At 38.5% G+C, this 15,736-nt stretch overlaps 1 protein-coding gene across 3 annotated transcripts; it reads right to left on the bottom strand.

Moving 5' to 3' along the window:
• Nucleotides 1-462: 462 nt before the first annotated feature.
• On the bottom strand, nt 463-3,750 carry LOC145087707 (type I inositol polyphosphate 5-phosphatase 8-like). 3 transcript variants are annotated; one of them, XM_079025742.1, is made up of 7 exons: nt 3,312-3,750; nt 3,121-3,218; nt 2,918-3,028; nt 1,681-2,202; nt 1,251-1,514; nt 900-1,044; nt 463-812 (listed from the first exon to the last, which is right to left on the bottom strand). In XM_079025742.1, exons 2-7 carry the CDS (start codon nt 3,162-3,164, stop codon nt 705-707), a joined length of 1,194 nt encoding a protein of 397 aa, XP_078881868.1. In that variant the 5' UTR covers nt 3,165-3,218; nt 3,312-3,750; the 3' UTR covers nt 463-704. The 3 variants fall into 3 exon arrangements, with proteins under 3 accessions (XP_078881868.1, XP_078881867.1, XP_078881869.1); XM_079025741.1 differs by having other exon boundaries at nt 3,121-3,208; XM_079025743.1 differs by having other exon boundaries at nt 3,121-3,223; nt 3,312-3,424.
• Between the last annotated feature and the right edge of the window lie 11,986 nt (nt 3,751-15,736).

Raw genomic sequence — 15,736 nt, 5'->3', positions numbered from 1 at the left:
AATAATTTATGTACCAAGGGTATTCTATTTAGAATCATTTAAACATGCAAAAGCCCAAACCCATAATGCAACTATGGTCATTTTTTTGTGGACGCAGCCCAATAGAATGGATGAAATCATGAAAACCCATTATGCATCAGTTTGTTGTACTGTACAAGTAATCCCTTGCACTATCATACCAAAGCCCTCTCCGATGAAGATTAGCGGGAAACGAACAGCTGCGGGGAACTCTCAATGGCAGGCAGGAATTCCCTGAAGCAACCTCTAAACATAACGTTTGTTTTCTTTCTTGATCAACTATTGTTGAAGAGCGCATGATGTTAGATCGATTCAGATCTCTTATTTGCCAAAAAAAAAATGTATGATTTAACGACGTTTTCAGTTTCTTTGTTGGAACCAAAGCAATCCTACTCAAATTGAACATCAGAATCTAACTTACTTGCCTTAATTTTCATAGCACAATTGTGAAAATGACGATATATATTTGACAGAATACATCATATATAAACTGTTGCTTTTTGTTCATGATATTCTTTATAGTCAGTGGTACCTCCCAACCTAAGTCTTTGATAGCCGACTGTTGAAAGGATGAAGAAACGAAGGAAATAACAGCAGTAAACATAGAAAGATAAAAGAATAAAAGAAATTGAGCACCAAGACTATTATTTTATCACCATGGTATATCTAATCCAAAGAACCCTTCATCACAACCTTCCCTTTCTTCTATGGCATTTTCTGTTTGATGGTGATGCATCACTATCTCTGGTAATCAGTGAAAGCAAGGTAGATGAAGCCTTTCCATTGATTCTCTTCTGTTCATGTGATCATGAATTATAATTAATCACACATCAAGTAATCACCCAATTAAAACTATATATATAGCCTGATAGATTACTTACAGAGGAACCTATATCATTAGACCTCACGACTTCAATCTGTGTTGAGAATAGAGCAGACACAGGCTTATGATCCGAGAACTTGCTCTCACTACGAAAGTATGAATGTTGTTTTACTCCTTTACCATACCATAAGATCCTGTCACACCTGCACTATGAATAACAAAATTCCATAAGAATTGTAAACATAAATGCATTTAGCTATAAAATAACCAAACATATCCGAGGCTGAAATTCAGTCTTTTATATGTTTGCGTTTATTAAGGACTTAATTTCAGTCTGTGATATTTATTAAAGACGTGATTTGAGTCTTTGAATTTTAGTATTAACGAAGGAAAAGGTAGAGGTGTATACCATGCTGGGGTCCTTTGTTTTTCTCCTACTAAGCTTGGAAATGTACCCGAGTACCAATTGCTATTAAATGCTGAATATTTATAAGTAGGTGCAAATTTAATATTCCCTTCTCTCCACCCTTGAAATACTCCACCATCTCCCAGTTCTTGCCTTAGTTGATCAAACTCTTGAAGTGCTATCCAATCTTGTTTTTTTATTAGCTCTCTAGCTAAATCATTTTCTAAAAATAACCTATAGTTGAGATCCCCAAACCAAAATATCTGGCTGTTCAACAAAACAATACACACCAATCTTAAAAATCAACTCCACTTAATTAATTCCTTAATTTATTAAGTCAAATTAAAGGAAACGCCACTATATATGATATATATATATATATATATATAAGTGCTTAATAAGTCCAGTAAGTCAAAAAGAAAGAAAGACTTACTCGTGTCCTAAGATGGTGAGAGGCCTCGGAGTGCAATGATCATCTCGAGTGAAATACGTTCGCTTGAAAATATCAGAAACTTGGTGATTCCTTCTTCCTTCATCTCCTTTCTTCTCACCAGAAGCCAAATGAGCAACAATGAAACAGAAACTAGTTCCTTCAATCAACATACTAACAGACACCGACCCTTTGTTTCCTAAATAACCCATGATCCCACAGGCCACAGCACACACCTTCACGCTCGATATACTGTACCTATTGAATAATGATGTATTTATCCATACACTTATGAATACACCAACCATCTTCTTGCTTGCCATTAGTTTGTACCTACCACAGTTATTAACCTCTCCTTCATCTTCTTCTACTACACTTGTCACTGGATTTATCATAGGCGTAATCCAACGGCATGCACATTTGTCATTAAGTATTTGTCCAATTAGCAAATTCCAGCTTGTTGCTTCGGTTAGATCTTCTCCCCCGATCACATTTTTAGCTTTTAAGGGTACGATTTCTTGAAATCTGTACAGTGATTGATGATCAAAGTAATTAGTAGTTAGGATTAAACTCGGTTAAAATTAGAGTAAGTTAAATTTTTGGTCCCTGACTATATCCGGATTGTACAATTTTGGTTCTTATAATTTTGGTGCAAAAATAAGTTACATTTATGGACCAAGGTAGCCATTTTATGTGGAATATAAACCAAAAAGATACAAAAACCTAAAATAAGATGAAGTCAGTTATTGGAAACAAATATGCAAAAATCAAAACTGTTATTATTCAGGGACCAAAAAAAATAGTATCATTTTAGTCTTAAAATTGTCTACTATATTATATCCCTATACTAATAAAAGAGTAGTTCTTTTGCCATGTGTCATCATATTAAACATTTTAATTAATGTGTTGTCACTTGTCAATCTATTAGTTTTTCATTTTAAATTTATTAGACCTCATCATTAATGTGATTCTATTTTAAATTTTAAATTTTAAATGATTGTTTACATTAATTCATAAATAAAAAATATCTAATATATATTAAAAATTAATTTTATATATGTATTTGAATCAATGATTATAAGTTCACATAACTAATAAAAATATCTCTTAAATTAATAATTTATTTAAAATAACTTATTAATAATTTTCAGTTTTTATTATAAACGTTTGATTAATTTTATAACCGTGGTTCCGACAGTTATAAACTAGTATATTGATATTGATGACTTGTATTGATTACCCTAGAACGTAAATGTCGGCAGATTCTTTAACATTCAGCCATTCATCTAAATCAACAGCCAAACTACCAGCTGGAGATCTTCCCGCAACATTCCACGTGGCCACAAATATCCTAAAACATGATTAGTATATTAAATAAAAAAATACGTTGTAAACATCAACGAAAATGATACCATAGTTAACGGAAAACTTAACCAGAGTTACCGTAATTGATTGGTTAAGCTGCATGGATCGGTGTCCGATGACATGATAAGCGAATTATCCTCCTCCTCGTATTCATCTCCAGACTCATCTGCAAAAAGCTATTCTGGTAACTTTAACAATTAACACGGTACCATGGAACACTTTATAAACCATGAAAACGGTGTAACGTAAGGAAGATGATGATTTATAACCTGAAAGCTGTTTGCGACTACGTCTGGACTTGTGTTTTTTAGAGAACCAACGGCCGAACTTTTGGATTTTAGGTTTGTAGTGGTTATCCATGGTTGCTAGTAGTAGTTGTGAGGACGAATATACCCATGCTATGGGTTATACCTCATACGTTTGTTAGTCTGACGTTGTGATGTGAAATCATTTAAGAGGTATAGGTTTAGTGAAGGGGTTGAAAGCAATGGTGTTAGAGGATGATTAAGAAGTGTGGTACCCGTTTTTGATCGGAATGAAATTATGAAAAGGAGAGGTTTGTGATTGATTATAAGATACTAATTAGTACAGAAAGAGGCGACTATTAGAACCTTGGGAAAATGAAAATCTCGAGGCAAACAGCCAAGAGCATATGATTTATTTTAGCGATGATACCGAGTGAAAGAGAGACTGATCATAATAAAGGTCAAGAGTTTAGTTGCAACTTGCAATCACTTATTTAAATACAAAACTTAGGTTGATGGTTGGACGGGTTTGGTAATGAGTAATTTTTTTGGTATGGGATGCGTCTACCCAAAATACCCTTTGCTTTTTTTTTTTTTTTTTTTTTTGTCTTTCCAAATTTTGTATAAATTATTTGTGTTAAAAATACAGAAATTGAAAAAGAAATTAAATGGACTATATTACCCCTGCATTTTAAACTAGAGGAACTTTGTCTTGGCCATTTAAGACCTAGGGTCAACCGTTAACTTCTAGCCGTAATGTCATTGTTTCTATGATGGTTTTATTTTGATTTTGTGTTTTTTCAAAATAATTAAAAAGGTTAAACATTGACTTTTATGTTGCTTTTTGATTTTGTTTTTCTTCAAAAGTTAAAAAGAAAATACCGATCGTAGTATGTGTTTTATACGTGGCAATGGATAGGTAATTGAGAGTTTCATAATATATCTTGTGTGTGTTGCAAGTGTAAGTTTGATTTGTATTTCATATGTTTGTATTCTACAAGAATGAACACTTTGCAACTTCATTGACTTTCGGATGGCAAAGATAAGTTATTTGGTTCATGAAGTTCTGAATTTAGAATATAAGGATACTATGTTCTATTTAACCTTTTTTTAGTTTTAATAATTTTAAAATATAAAAAAAAAGGTTATTAAATATTAAAAAATATATATTTATGTAAATATGATATTTTAAAAGATTAAAAAAAGCAAATATGATATTTAGATAAATATGATATTTTAACGTTTGATAAGGATGTATACAAAATTATTTGACCGGGTCAATGAAGTCATCTATTATTTTTTATTATACAAAGTAATTTTATTATTGTTTTTGGAATAAAGTGATTTAGGAGGTATTGTAACTTACATAGATTAAAAATATAGTTTGTGTGTGTTATGTAAAAATATAATATAATGGTATGATATAATTAAACCACCTATATTATTATATAATTTTTTTGGGGGGATGAAGTGATTTAAGTTTATACTTATATGGATTAAAAATATAGTTTGTATGGATTTTAAGGTATTGCTTATTAGCTAAAATTTATCTTATCTGGTTAAAATGTTGGAGATATAACATAGTCTAAATCCATTTACAGATGAAGTAGATAGAAATTGATATCTCCAATTCATATTTAAGTTGATGGTTAATCGAAGTATACTTATTGATTATTGTTTTGTTTCGTTGTACTTCCTTCTTATGGTCCATTTTATAATCTATAAAGTAAGAAATATGTTTTTATTTATTATTATTATTATTATTTTGAACAGCAAAAAAGATTTCATTCCGAGGATAAAACTAGCGAGAAGTTAGGATTACAAAACATTAAGACATTCAGCCTTCGGATCTAAACACCAATTATCCCAATCTAACATACAACCTCTCCTAGCTCTAATTTTAAGCCAATGGAAGGCAAGAACCTTAACCTCGCTAATAAGAACATTGGTGTTCTTCGTTTTGCTATGAAATACAACCCCATTCCTAAAGATCCAAATCACTCATGTAAAGGCCAATAAAAAAATAGAAATATTGGTGTGTTCCTTCTTTAGGTTATTAACGACAAAGTCGGGAGTGAATGCATGTTGAATAAAGGTCTCAGCAATAGGAAAATCAATCCACAAGTTATGAAGGGCACACCGTATCTCCAAAGCAATGGAGCAATCCATGAAAATGTGATATTTTGTTTCTTGTTTAGCATTGCACAAGGGACATAGAAGAGAACCCACATTAACTCCAATGCGCTCAAGATTGGTACGAGTAGGTACTCCAGCCAACCCCCTCCAAATGAGTTAATTAGCTTTGCCTGGTACAATTTTATTCCAAGCGGCCTTGATCGGACAGTTGGTCAAATTTTAGCATCGATAATCCTCCTAAGGGAGGAAATAGTGAATTTTTCATCAAGTTCTTCACTCCAACTCCACTTTTGATTCTACCATAGAAACATGTTTACAATGTGGAATGTTTTGATGATCATAGGTACTCCAGCCAACCCCCTCCAAATGAGTTAATTAGCTTTGCCTGGTACAATTTTATTCCAAGCGGCCTTGATCGGACAGTTGGTCAAATTTTAGCATCGATAATCCTCCTAAGGGAGGAAATAGTGAATTTTTCATCAAGTTCTTCACTCCAACTCCACTTTTGATTCTACCATAGAAACATGTTTACAATGTGGAATGTTTTGATGATCAAAGTACAAGATGCAAGTGACTAATGTTTCCCCAAATACCACACATTTGCTTTGGGGGATGTCCCTTAGCTTTGGCTTGTCTCTCGGGCTCCTTTGGTGCTCTTAGTTCCTTGTACTTTATTTTATTAATGGTATTTGCCAAGGGTGTTCTCCCTTTTTCCAAAAAAAGGGATGGTGGCGCAATTGGCTAGTGCATAGGTCTCATAGCATTCTAAGTAATGTTTTTTTTTAATTCTTTTTACAGGTTAGCTTTATGTTAAATTTTAATGTAACTGATTAATACGAGTTTATGTATCAATAAATAATTGAAGGATATTAGAAATCTATTATAGATGCAATAACATGTATTTATCATACTTTCTTCTTGTTACCTTTTTTGAATTATTGAATACCGAAGAAAGCTACATGAGATTTTTCTATTTTAGAAATAAATTTCAAAAAATAGGGTAAATTGCAAAAAAAAATCACTAACTTTTCGTCATTTTTCGATTTTGATACCATGGTTTTTTTTTTCAATTAAGTCATTATGTTTTTAATTTGTCGCAATTCTAACTCGTTGATTGATTTGATTGATGTCATCCGGTTGACATACTTATGTGACATAATGGCTTGTCAAAGTCGAAAAAGATGACAAAAAAGACACTAAGTTTTAATTTTATTGTGATTTTGACACTAATTTTTCAATCTTTTTGTAACGTCCCATTCTAAAAGTAATTATTTATGGATTCCCGAGATCAAGAGTAAGGGCATTTCGGTCTTTTATGAGCAACAGGTTTCATTCAAGAAGGTTTCGGACGGGGGTGGCTTGCTAGAAGCATAGGGCTTCTCGCCACCTTTTCGTGGATATAAAGTTCGTCGGAAACGGACTCAGAATAAAGGAGTTATGAAACTTTGAAGATATTGACATTTATGGCACTTAATGGAAAAAGTTGACGAGGAAAGGGGCATGCATGCTTTTGGACACGCGTGGCTATGCCCAACGTAAGCTGGGTTACGCCCAGCGTAGCGGGTCTTTAGGTCGCGAAGGTGTGAGGCATACGCTTGACGTACGTGCAGGTACGCCCAACGTACACTAAAGTTCATTAAACCCTAATTTGGGTTGAGCCACTATATATAGAACATAATGGCTTCAACCCTAGCCCTCATATCAGCCTCCCTAACCTCAAAAGAAACCCTAGAACGTTCCAACCTCCATTTTTAGAGATCTTGGCCGTGAAAAGCTCATCCTAGTGGTTTTTAGCTTGGAAGAGAAAGGAAGAAGATTGGGAAGGAGGAACCTTGGAAGCTAGAGCTTATAGATCTGGGACAAGTGTTTCATTTCGGACCTCTTCAACGTAAAAAGCTTTGAGCTTGATGAATAATCTCTTAGATCTCTCTTGGTACAATTTTATGGAATTTTTGGTCCCAAGAATGCATCTTTATGACTCCAGCACGTTTCTAAGTCCAGGGTTGCCACCCTTAGTATCATATGAGTCCCTTATGTAGTAAAGTTCCAACCTTTAGGGCTCATTTGTGATCATGCATGAGATCTAGCCACCTTTTATGGAAGTATGATGTTATATTTCAAGTTTAGGTTCATTTGGTGGGTTATAAGCCACCAAGTAGACGACTTTATAGCTTAAGACATATTAATGGACTTGGATCTGTGATTATAGCATCTGGTTTAGAGTGTTAAGCACTTAATGAGGAAACGACTTAGCAAACTACGCCCAACGTACCATCATCGAGCTTGTACGCTAAGCGTACATTGAATTACGCCCCGCGTAACCCTGTCTGTTGGATCATGAGTTTTGGGTCGTGGTTTTGGGGCATGTTTGGGTATTTGGGCCTTAGTGGTCCCACAAAAATCATATTATATGGGCCAAGGAATATAATTTGGGCTTAGGGTGACGCCCATTAAGGGATTGGGCCCAATGTAGCAATTGGGCCATTAGTGGGTCACTAGTGGGGTTGAGGAGCTTTTCTAGTGTTGGGCTTTTCATGTTGTGGTTTTGGACCTTAGTCTTGGACCAGATTGGGTTAAGGGTAAAATGGTCAATTTACCCTTAGAAGGATTTGTTTTGGGGCTAAGTGTTTTTTATGGCATTGATAGTTCAAGGCGTTAGAGGAGCAGCGGTGCGGGGATTGTTAGATAGCAGTCAGAAGGGTACCAACAGTGTTTCAGCAGTTCAAGGTGAGTTTTCCTCACTGTACTCAAGGGTCTAAGGCACCAAGGTCGGCCCTTTGGGTTGTTGTTTAGAGCTTGTTATGTTGTGTGATGATATGCTTGCTAGTATCCTGGTATATAGGATATTGATATGAGGATATGCCTTGTTAGCTTAGTATCCTAGAGGAATGGATAGTTAAGTGATGGCTAGTTCTGTTGGATCAGCGCCCTGGTAGTTGGGTAGTGGTTATTTATAGACTTGTAGTTGGTCATGCCTTATGTACACTGGTAGGAGGTTACCTGCAGGTTATGTATGTTGAGCAGTAGCAGAGGGTATTCCATCCCGGTAGGATGATAGGGCCCTAGTATGTTGGTTTTGTAGAGTGTTATGTGGTTGCCTGTTATGTGTGCCTGTTTGCTAGTTTAGACTGGCATTCTAACCCGATGGTTGTGGGGCCTGGGGTATTCCATCCCGAGGGATGATTGGACCCATAGTGGTAGTAGTAATTACTATATGTATAGGGGGTGGGGAATTCCAACCCGATGGTTATAGGCCAGGAGTATTCCATCCCAGTAGGATGATTGGACTCATAGTACGTTGGCATTCCAACCCGATGGTTGAGGGGCCTGGGGTATTCCATCCCGAGGGATGATTAGACCCATAGTAGTTATGGTTGTATGGATAGGTGTATGGGCATTCCAACCCGATGGTTGTGGGCCGAGAGTATTCCATCCCGGTAGGATGATTGGGCTCGTAGTATGTAGGCATTCCAACCCGATGGTTGAGGGCCAGGGGTATTCCATCCGGAAGGTTGATTGGCCCCGTAGTATGTTGTTCTTTGCTGTATGCGAATGTCTATGTGTATGGGTACTTTGGGGGGACTCACTAAGCTTTCGGGCTTACAATTGTGGTTTATTGTTTCAGGTGCTTCAGGAGATCGTGGCAAGGCGAAGGCGTGATCGTACCGCTCCTTATGTTTTATGATTTATATGATATGGTTTTGGGGAATACTCTGATGTTAAACTATTTTGAAAACTATATGTATAAACATAATGGTTTTTGATGAGATTAAAACCTTAATCTTTGAAGATCGATTAGATCTCAAACAGGTAAATAATTATAAAACTGTAAGAACATGAAAATAAGAACGAGACAAGAGTGAATCAAACGAGTCGAATGATTAAAACAAAATCCTCAGAAGAGCTCGATTAAGAACATCAACTGTAGAGGATTGGTAGGTTACAAGAACGATTAAAGAAACCTGCAATGCTATCGTTTAAGCTCTAGATCAATTGCTAAAATCGTTATAATCATTAACCTAATATGCATGCAAGCATATACTTATATATTAAACATAAAGGGCTCTCGGTTGGACAGGCCCAAACCGGAATACAAAATAAATAAACTATCGAGCCCAAATGACACAATCTTCAAAATAATCTTCAGCCCAACAATCTCCCCCTTTGCGTCAATTAGAGCGAGATCTTCACTTGTTACTTGGGCCAGCAGCTGAAGCAGGTACCTTCTTCTTCACGGTGTTAAACAGACATTTGGTGAGCGAGAGTATTGTCTGTCTAAACCTGATGTACCATTGGATCATGTCGTCGAAGTACTTGACATCATCAGCCGAATTCTCTTTACACCTCTTGATGATCGATAACACATGCTCCAGACAAGCAGTGGTGTAAAGGTGTTTGTCAGCTAAAACAAAGAGACATTTCTGTCCTTCTGCTCTAGTGAACATAACCGAGTTGCGTCTCGGGTCGATCCTGCCCATTTGCATTTGGTTGAGATCATTGGCCGATCCCACAGGAGCTATCTTCGGTTTCTTCTTGAAGACTGTGGCAACCTCCTGATCCATTAGGGCAACCTCCATGATGTAGCAGACTAACATCCTTTTGATATAGTCTATAATGGGACCATATTCGGCTTCATTAGTCAAAAGGATATTATGCAAGACAATCCAATCATGAGGATTTAAGTTCGGTAGATCTGCCAGGGAGATATGTTGTGCAGTTTTTGCTGATCCCCGGATCACCTTGAACCGAACGTTTGTGAATCTTCCTTCGGCGTAAGGCTTCAGTACCTGAACGTTCACTATCTTCTGGGCGCTCCAAGTTAGATACTGAGGACGAGCAGCCGTCAGATAGAAGTCGATGAGTTCCTTATCAAGTTCAGCGTTCGGATGAGGGACTTCAAAGATATTTGAGAAGGCGTGGAAGATAAACGCCTTTCGAGTCAGCGGCATGTCGAACTGCGAGTCGACAGTATTATTGCAGTCGAACGAGATAACCGGCTCGAGCCATAAGATGCTGGGAGTATCTATGGCCTCTTTGATCATTCGCTCCCGAGTCCAGGGAGGGAATAGAGTCTTCCTGCTCTCAAGGAGACCGTGGGCTTCCTTCTGCTTGCGTTCGGCTTCTTCAGCCTCTCGCGCCACACGATTTACATCTTCATCAACATTGCGACTGTTCTTTCGTTTCAACATGTCAGCAATGGTTTCATCATCTTCATCTTCATCTTCTTCCTCAGCTATATTTTTCCCTTTGTCCTTCACACCCGAACCCGAAGCTTGACCAGTCGGAGGTGGTTCGGTTGTGTGAGTAGCTTTGGAGGAAGGAGGTGGTTTCGATCCGGTATTCTTCTCATCTCCCCCTTGTTTCGGAATGGACACGAAACTCGGTAAGCCTTCTATTTTGCTTAGTAGGTCCATGGCAGGAGAAAGCTTTTCAGCAAGGGTTCGCCTCACTGAATGGTTGAGAATTGGATCGTGTGCTTCAAGGATGTTTGATAAGGCAGCGTGTACATCCGAAACACAAGTCTTGATAACCTCCCTTTCGGATCGAAGAGCTTCTAGTTGTTGTTGTGAGTTTGAAAGTTGCGTGCTCTTGATCTTGAGGGCGGTTGTTTTGCTCGCCAGAACGTCCATCAATGAATTTTCAGCTGCGAGATCCTCCTGAAGCTTAGCGAGGCGCTCGTCGATGGAGGCACGAAGGGCCGAGTTGTCGTCGCTTATGGTTTGGCGAAGGGCAGCGAACGAAGTCAACTCCGTAGAAAGAGGTTGGAGGTATAGTGGTAGTGGGGATTATGGTCGGAATGGAAGTAGGAATGGTTGGAGGAGGTGAAGGAACTGGTGAATTATGAGGTTCCATCTTTGGGGTAGGAGACCGAGGTGGTGTGTTGCCTTGTTGAGGGGTTTCGCCTCCTTGAGATCCGTCCGAATCCGAACTCTCGTGTTCTGAGTCACTCGAAGAAGAGGGAATAACAAGCTTTCGCTTCGGTTGAGTCTTCCTCCTCTTTGGTTGTAGGGACTGTGCAGCTTTAGGCTGTTTCCTCTTCTTGGGAGAAGGACCCGTGGGAGCTTTGGTCGCTTGCTTCCCTTTATCCGCCTTTTTGCCCCTGTTCACCGGTTTGTCAGCATCATGGATTGACCTGAGCATTTCCGGTGTAAGTTCCCTAGGACCAGTTGCCCTGAATTCCTTGATCGTCCGAATTAGTCTGCTGTCAGATGGAACTGCGCCATACATTGTCTCCGGAATAGAGCCAATGAATGAGAATTTAGATGCATCCGAGACGATGATCTTCTTTGTATGAAACGTACCGATGGAAGACATCGATGCACCTTTAGGAGTAGGAATGTCGAACTTGTCCATCGCCCACTTAGTGATTAGAATCCAGAACCTGGCCAGTGACACCTCAGAGGGTCGTGATGATGATGAAAGGCTCTGGATGAGCTGTTGCCAGAGGACCAACCCGAAATCCAAGTTGACCCCGTTATAGACTGCATACATGATCGACAAGAAAAGTCGACTGGCACCGTCGGATCCTGAGCTGCGTTCCGACAAGCCCTTGAAGAGGACTGTGAACATGCCGTTCCACTGTGGCGGCAAGTAGGACTTCTTGAATTTTGCGATGGAGGTGAGAACCTCCGTGTACCCCATATTGTAAAACATGTTGTACAGATACCCAACCGGAATCGTCTCCGGATTTATTCTCGATGGGTCAACAGCCAACCCTAGCATTGTGCAGAAACGCTGTCGAGAAACAGAGGTCTTGTGTTCAGCAATCTCGAAGAACACCCGGTCGACTGCTTTGTCGTAATAGGCAGTCGCATAAACCTGCGATAGGACCACCATGGGCACAGATTCGATCCTGGAGAGAGCGGTGGCGATTTGGGGGTACTTCAGGCACTCGATGATCGGCGACATGTAGGAGTCGTACGCCAGAGGATTGAGGTCGATCACCAGGCATTGTTGCGGACGAATGGGAAGGATTTGTGAAGTAGCATGGACGGAAGAAGATTCTGCCATTGTTGAAGGTAGTAGAAGAAGAAGATGAACAGTGAAGCTTTTGGGAGTTTTTGCTCTCTAGAAAATCCGGAAGCAGTAAAAAGGTAAATGAGATTGTAAACTGCCTTTTATAGTGAGGGATTGGAGAGAGAAAAATCGTTTCAAATCTTCTATGCGATGATCACGTAGGACAGATAGTGTCAGATTCCTAGGATCACGCCACCCAACAAGCGCCGTTTCAGAAGAAAAACGGTTCAAATCCTCATGCGCCTTTAAATGCCAGAGGAATGTCACTTGGATTTCGCACACGCGTCCATAATGTCAGTAAAAGCATGGGCGTTTCAAATTCACCCGCGCCCCCTTTTTACCGTCGTTTGAATTTCAATCCGTTTAACTCTCGCCGAGTCAGCAACCTTTCGTCTTATCTTTTTAAATGGCATCTTTTGAATTAAATGTCCACGTGGATTGTTTTTGACCACAGCTTCATAATTGACCCCAAAGTAATAATACAGCCTGTAATAATTAGTAACGGAATTTTGGAAAATCAAAGATTTTCGTGCAAAGAGTGTAAAAGAAAAAGAAATAAAGCAACTCTTTTAAGGATTTTCTGTGATGTCAATAATGACACGAAACTGATGATCCCGGGCATGAATCTCTTCCTTCAAGGTCAAGAGAGACCTTAAAGTGTTAGTGTGGATTCCCGTTGAATTACGATCAAACACTTATTAATAAATGTTGAAAGGCTTCTTTTAATTAGGCTAAATAAGGGTGGCTTTCGCTTTGATTCAGCAATTCTATTCTTGAAATAAGAAAGAAAGTGAACAAAGTACTTGTGAGACCGGTGTAGCTTGTTGAACAAGTAGGTAGTAATTTATTTTAAATTGGCTTGGAAAAATATAAAATCTCAAAAAAAAAAAATTGGATCCCAAGGGAAGAAATGTTATGGTGTGTAACAATTTCATAGGAATCACACAAAAGGAAATTTGAGATTTCATGAGGGTACATTCGTCAATTCTATGGTGAAAACTTGAGCAAATTAATTGTTCACCGTCAATTCAGATTTGGTGTTGAATTTTGGGTTTCACTCAGCTCGTAGTGACACGAAACTAAGATCATAAACACAGATGTTGTGTAACCATAAACCTCAGTGGTAATTTCTGAGAGTCTCAAGGGTTACGTTGATGAAACGAATGTAATGGAGAAGTGTAATAGAGATGGTGTAAGAAAACATAGTACCTCTGCTGCGAAATAAAGGACCAAGCAGCAAACTCTTATTTCATGTGAGAAGAGAGTGAGGTAGCTCACGATTAGAATAAATGTGTTAGCCTTATTGGGAAGACAAGGTTTGTGTATACCAAGTCATGAAGGCTATTATTCAAAATCTTATGAGGCTTGGGACACATACAGCAGCATGCTTCTAGGGACACTTAAGTAATTCATCAATTATATCCCTATAAACGAACGAACACACAAGAAAAAATAAAAGAGAAAAATATTTTTGGTGTTTTTGAGATTTAAAAAAAATAAATTAACAAAAATAAAAAAAAAATAAGTTAAAAAAAAATAAGTAAGAAAAAAAAAATTAAGACTTAAAAAAAACTTGGAAAAAAATGGAAAACTGAACCCGAACGTTCGGTTGGATTCGGTTGGGAAAAAGTTGAAAAACCGAACCTGAGCGTTCGGTTGGTTTCGGTTTCAGAAAATTTTGAAAAACCAAACCCGAGCGTTCGGTTGGTTTCGGTTCAACAAAATTTTGAAAAACCGAACCCGAACCTTCGGTAGGTTTTGGTTTTGGAAAATTTTGAGAAACCAAGAGATTTAGACAAGCAATTGGAAAATACTTTTAATATTAAGAAAAACAATTTTGTACAAGAAATATACAACAGAGAAAAACTACCTTTGAAGTGATAAGCGAGACAGATGGTTTAACTGAACCCGAACGTTCGGCTGGTTTCGCTTCTTACGTTTGAGGTTGAGAGGTAGTTTGAGGTACTGACTCTGATTCCATCATACCTAGCCCTTGCAATATTCTGTTGAATGATGCTTCAGGAAGAGCTTTGGTAAAGACGTCAGCCAGTTGATCAGTGGTTCTTACGAAGTGAACTTCGACGTTTCCATCTTCCACATGATCTTTGATAAAGTGATACCTCAGTGCTATGTGTTTGGTTTTAGAGTGTTGCACTGGGTTATGACAGATCCTAATTGCACTTTCAGAGTCACAATATAGTGGGATCTTCTTCATATTGAGTCCATAGTCTCGAAGTTGACTCTGGATCCAAATCACTTGTGATGTGCAGGATGCAGCGGCAATGTATTCCGCTTCGGCAGTAGACAACGACACACACGTTTGTTTCTTGGATTGCCAGCCGACCAACTTTCCGTCAAGGAATTGACAGCCACCAGTTGTGCTTTTTCTGTCGAGTCCACATTTCCTCCAAGGTCAACATCAGAATAGGCTTGAACGAAGAAGCCTGAGTTGGAAGGATACCATAGACCTAAGGAGGTGGTTCGCTTGAGATAGCGTAAGATGTTCTTCACTGCAAGCATGTGAGGTTCGCGTGGGTTTGCCTGAAATCGAGCACAATAACACACAGAAAACATGATGTCAGGCCTGCTAGCAGTTAGATACATTAGTGAGCCTATCATTTGACGATAGAGCGTGATATCGACAGCCGGTTTGTCAAGAGATGGAGTTAGCTTGGTGCCGAATGCCATTGGGACTTTGACTTTGGAGTCTCCCATCATGCCAAACTTTGCTAGGAGAGTCTTCGTGTAAGCTTCCTGATTGATAAAGATGCCTTCGGGTCCCTGTCTTATATTTAAACCAAGGAAAAAGTTAATAGGACCCATTGAGCTCATTTCAAATTTAGTCTCCATCAATTTTCTGAATTCAGCTGTTAAGCTGGGATTCGTAGAGCCAAAGATGATGTCATCGACGTAAATTTGTACTATCATAAGGTGGTTACCTTCCTTTTTGCGAAAGAAGGTTGGGTCAACCGAACCTTGTTTGAATTTAGACATCTTTAAGAATTTAGTTAGCGTTTCATACCAGGCTCTCGGAGCTTGTTTAAGGCCGTACACAGCTTTATCCAGAATATAGCAATGGTTTGGATACTTTTCGTTCACGAACCCAGGAGGTTGCTCCACATACACTGTTTCTTCGAGTTCTCCATTGAGAAATGCACACTTGACGTCCATTTGGAAAACTTCAAAGTTTTTGTGAGCAGCATAAGCCAGAAATATTCTAACAGATTCTAGCCTAGCTACTGGAGCGAAAGTCTCTTCATAATTTATCCCTTCCTCCTGACAGTATCCCTTTACCA

The sequence above is a fragment of the Lactuca serriola genome, chromosome 2, assembly GCF_051521515.1.
Source record: "Lactuca serriola cultivar US96UC23 chromosome 2, Lser_US96UC23_V15, whole genome shotgun sequence".
NCBI classification, from domain to species: Eukaryota; Viridiplantae; Streptophyta; class Magnoliopsida; order Asterales; family Asteraceae; genus Lactuca; species Lactuca serriola.
This window is presented reverse-complemented; position numbering and strand designations above follow the sequence as displayed.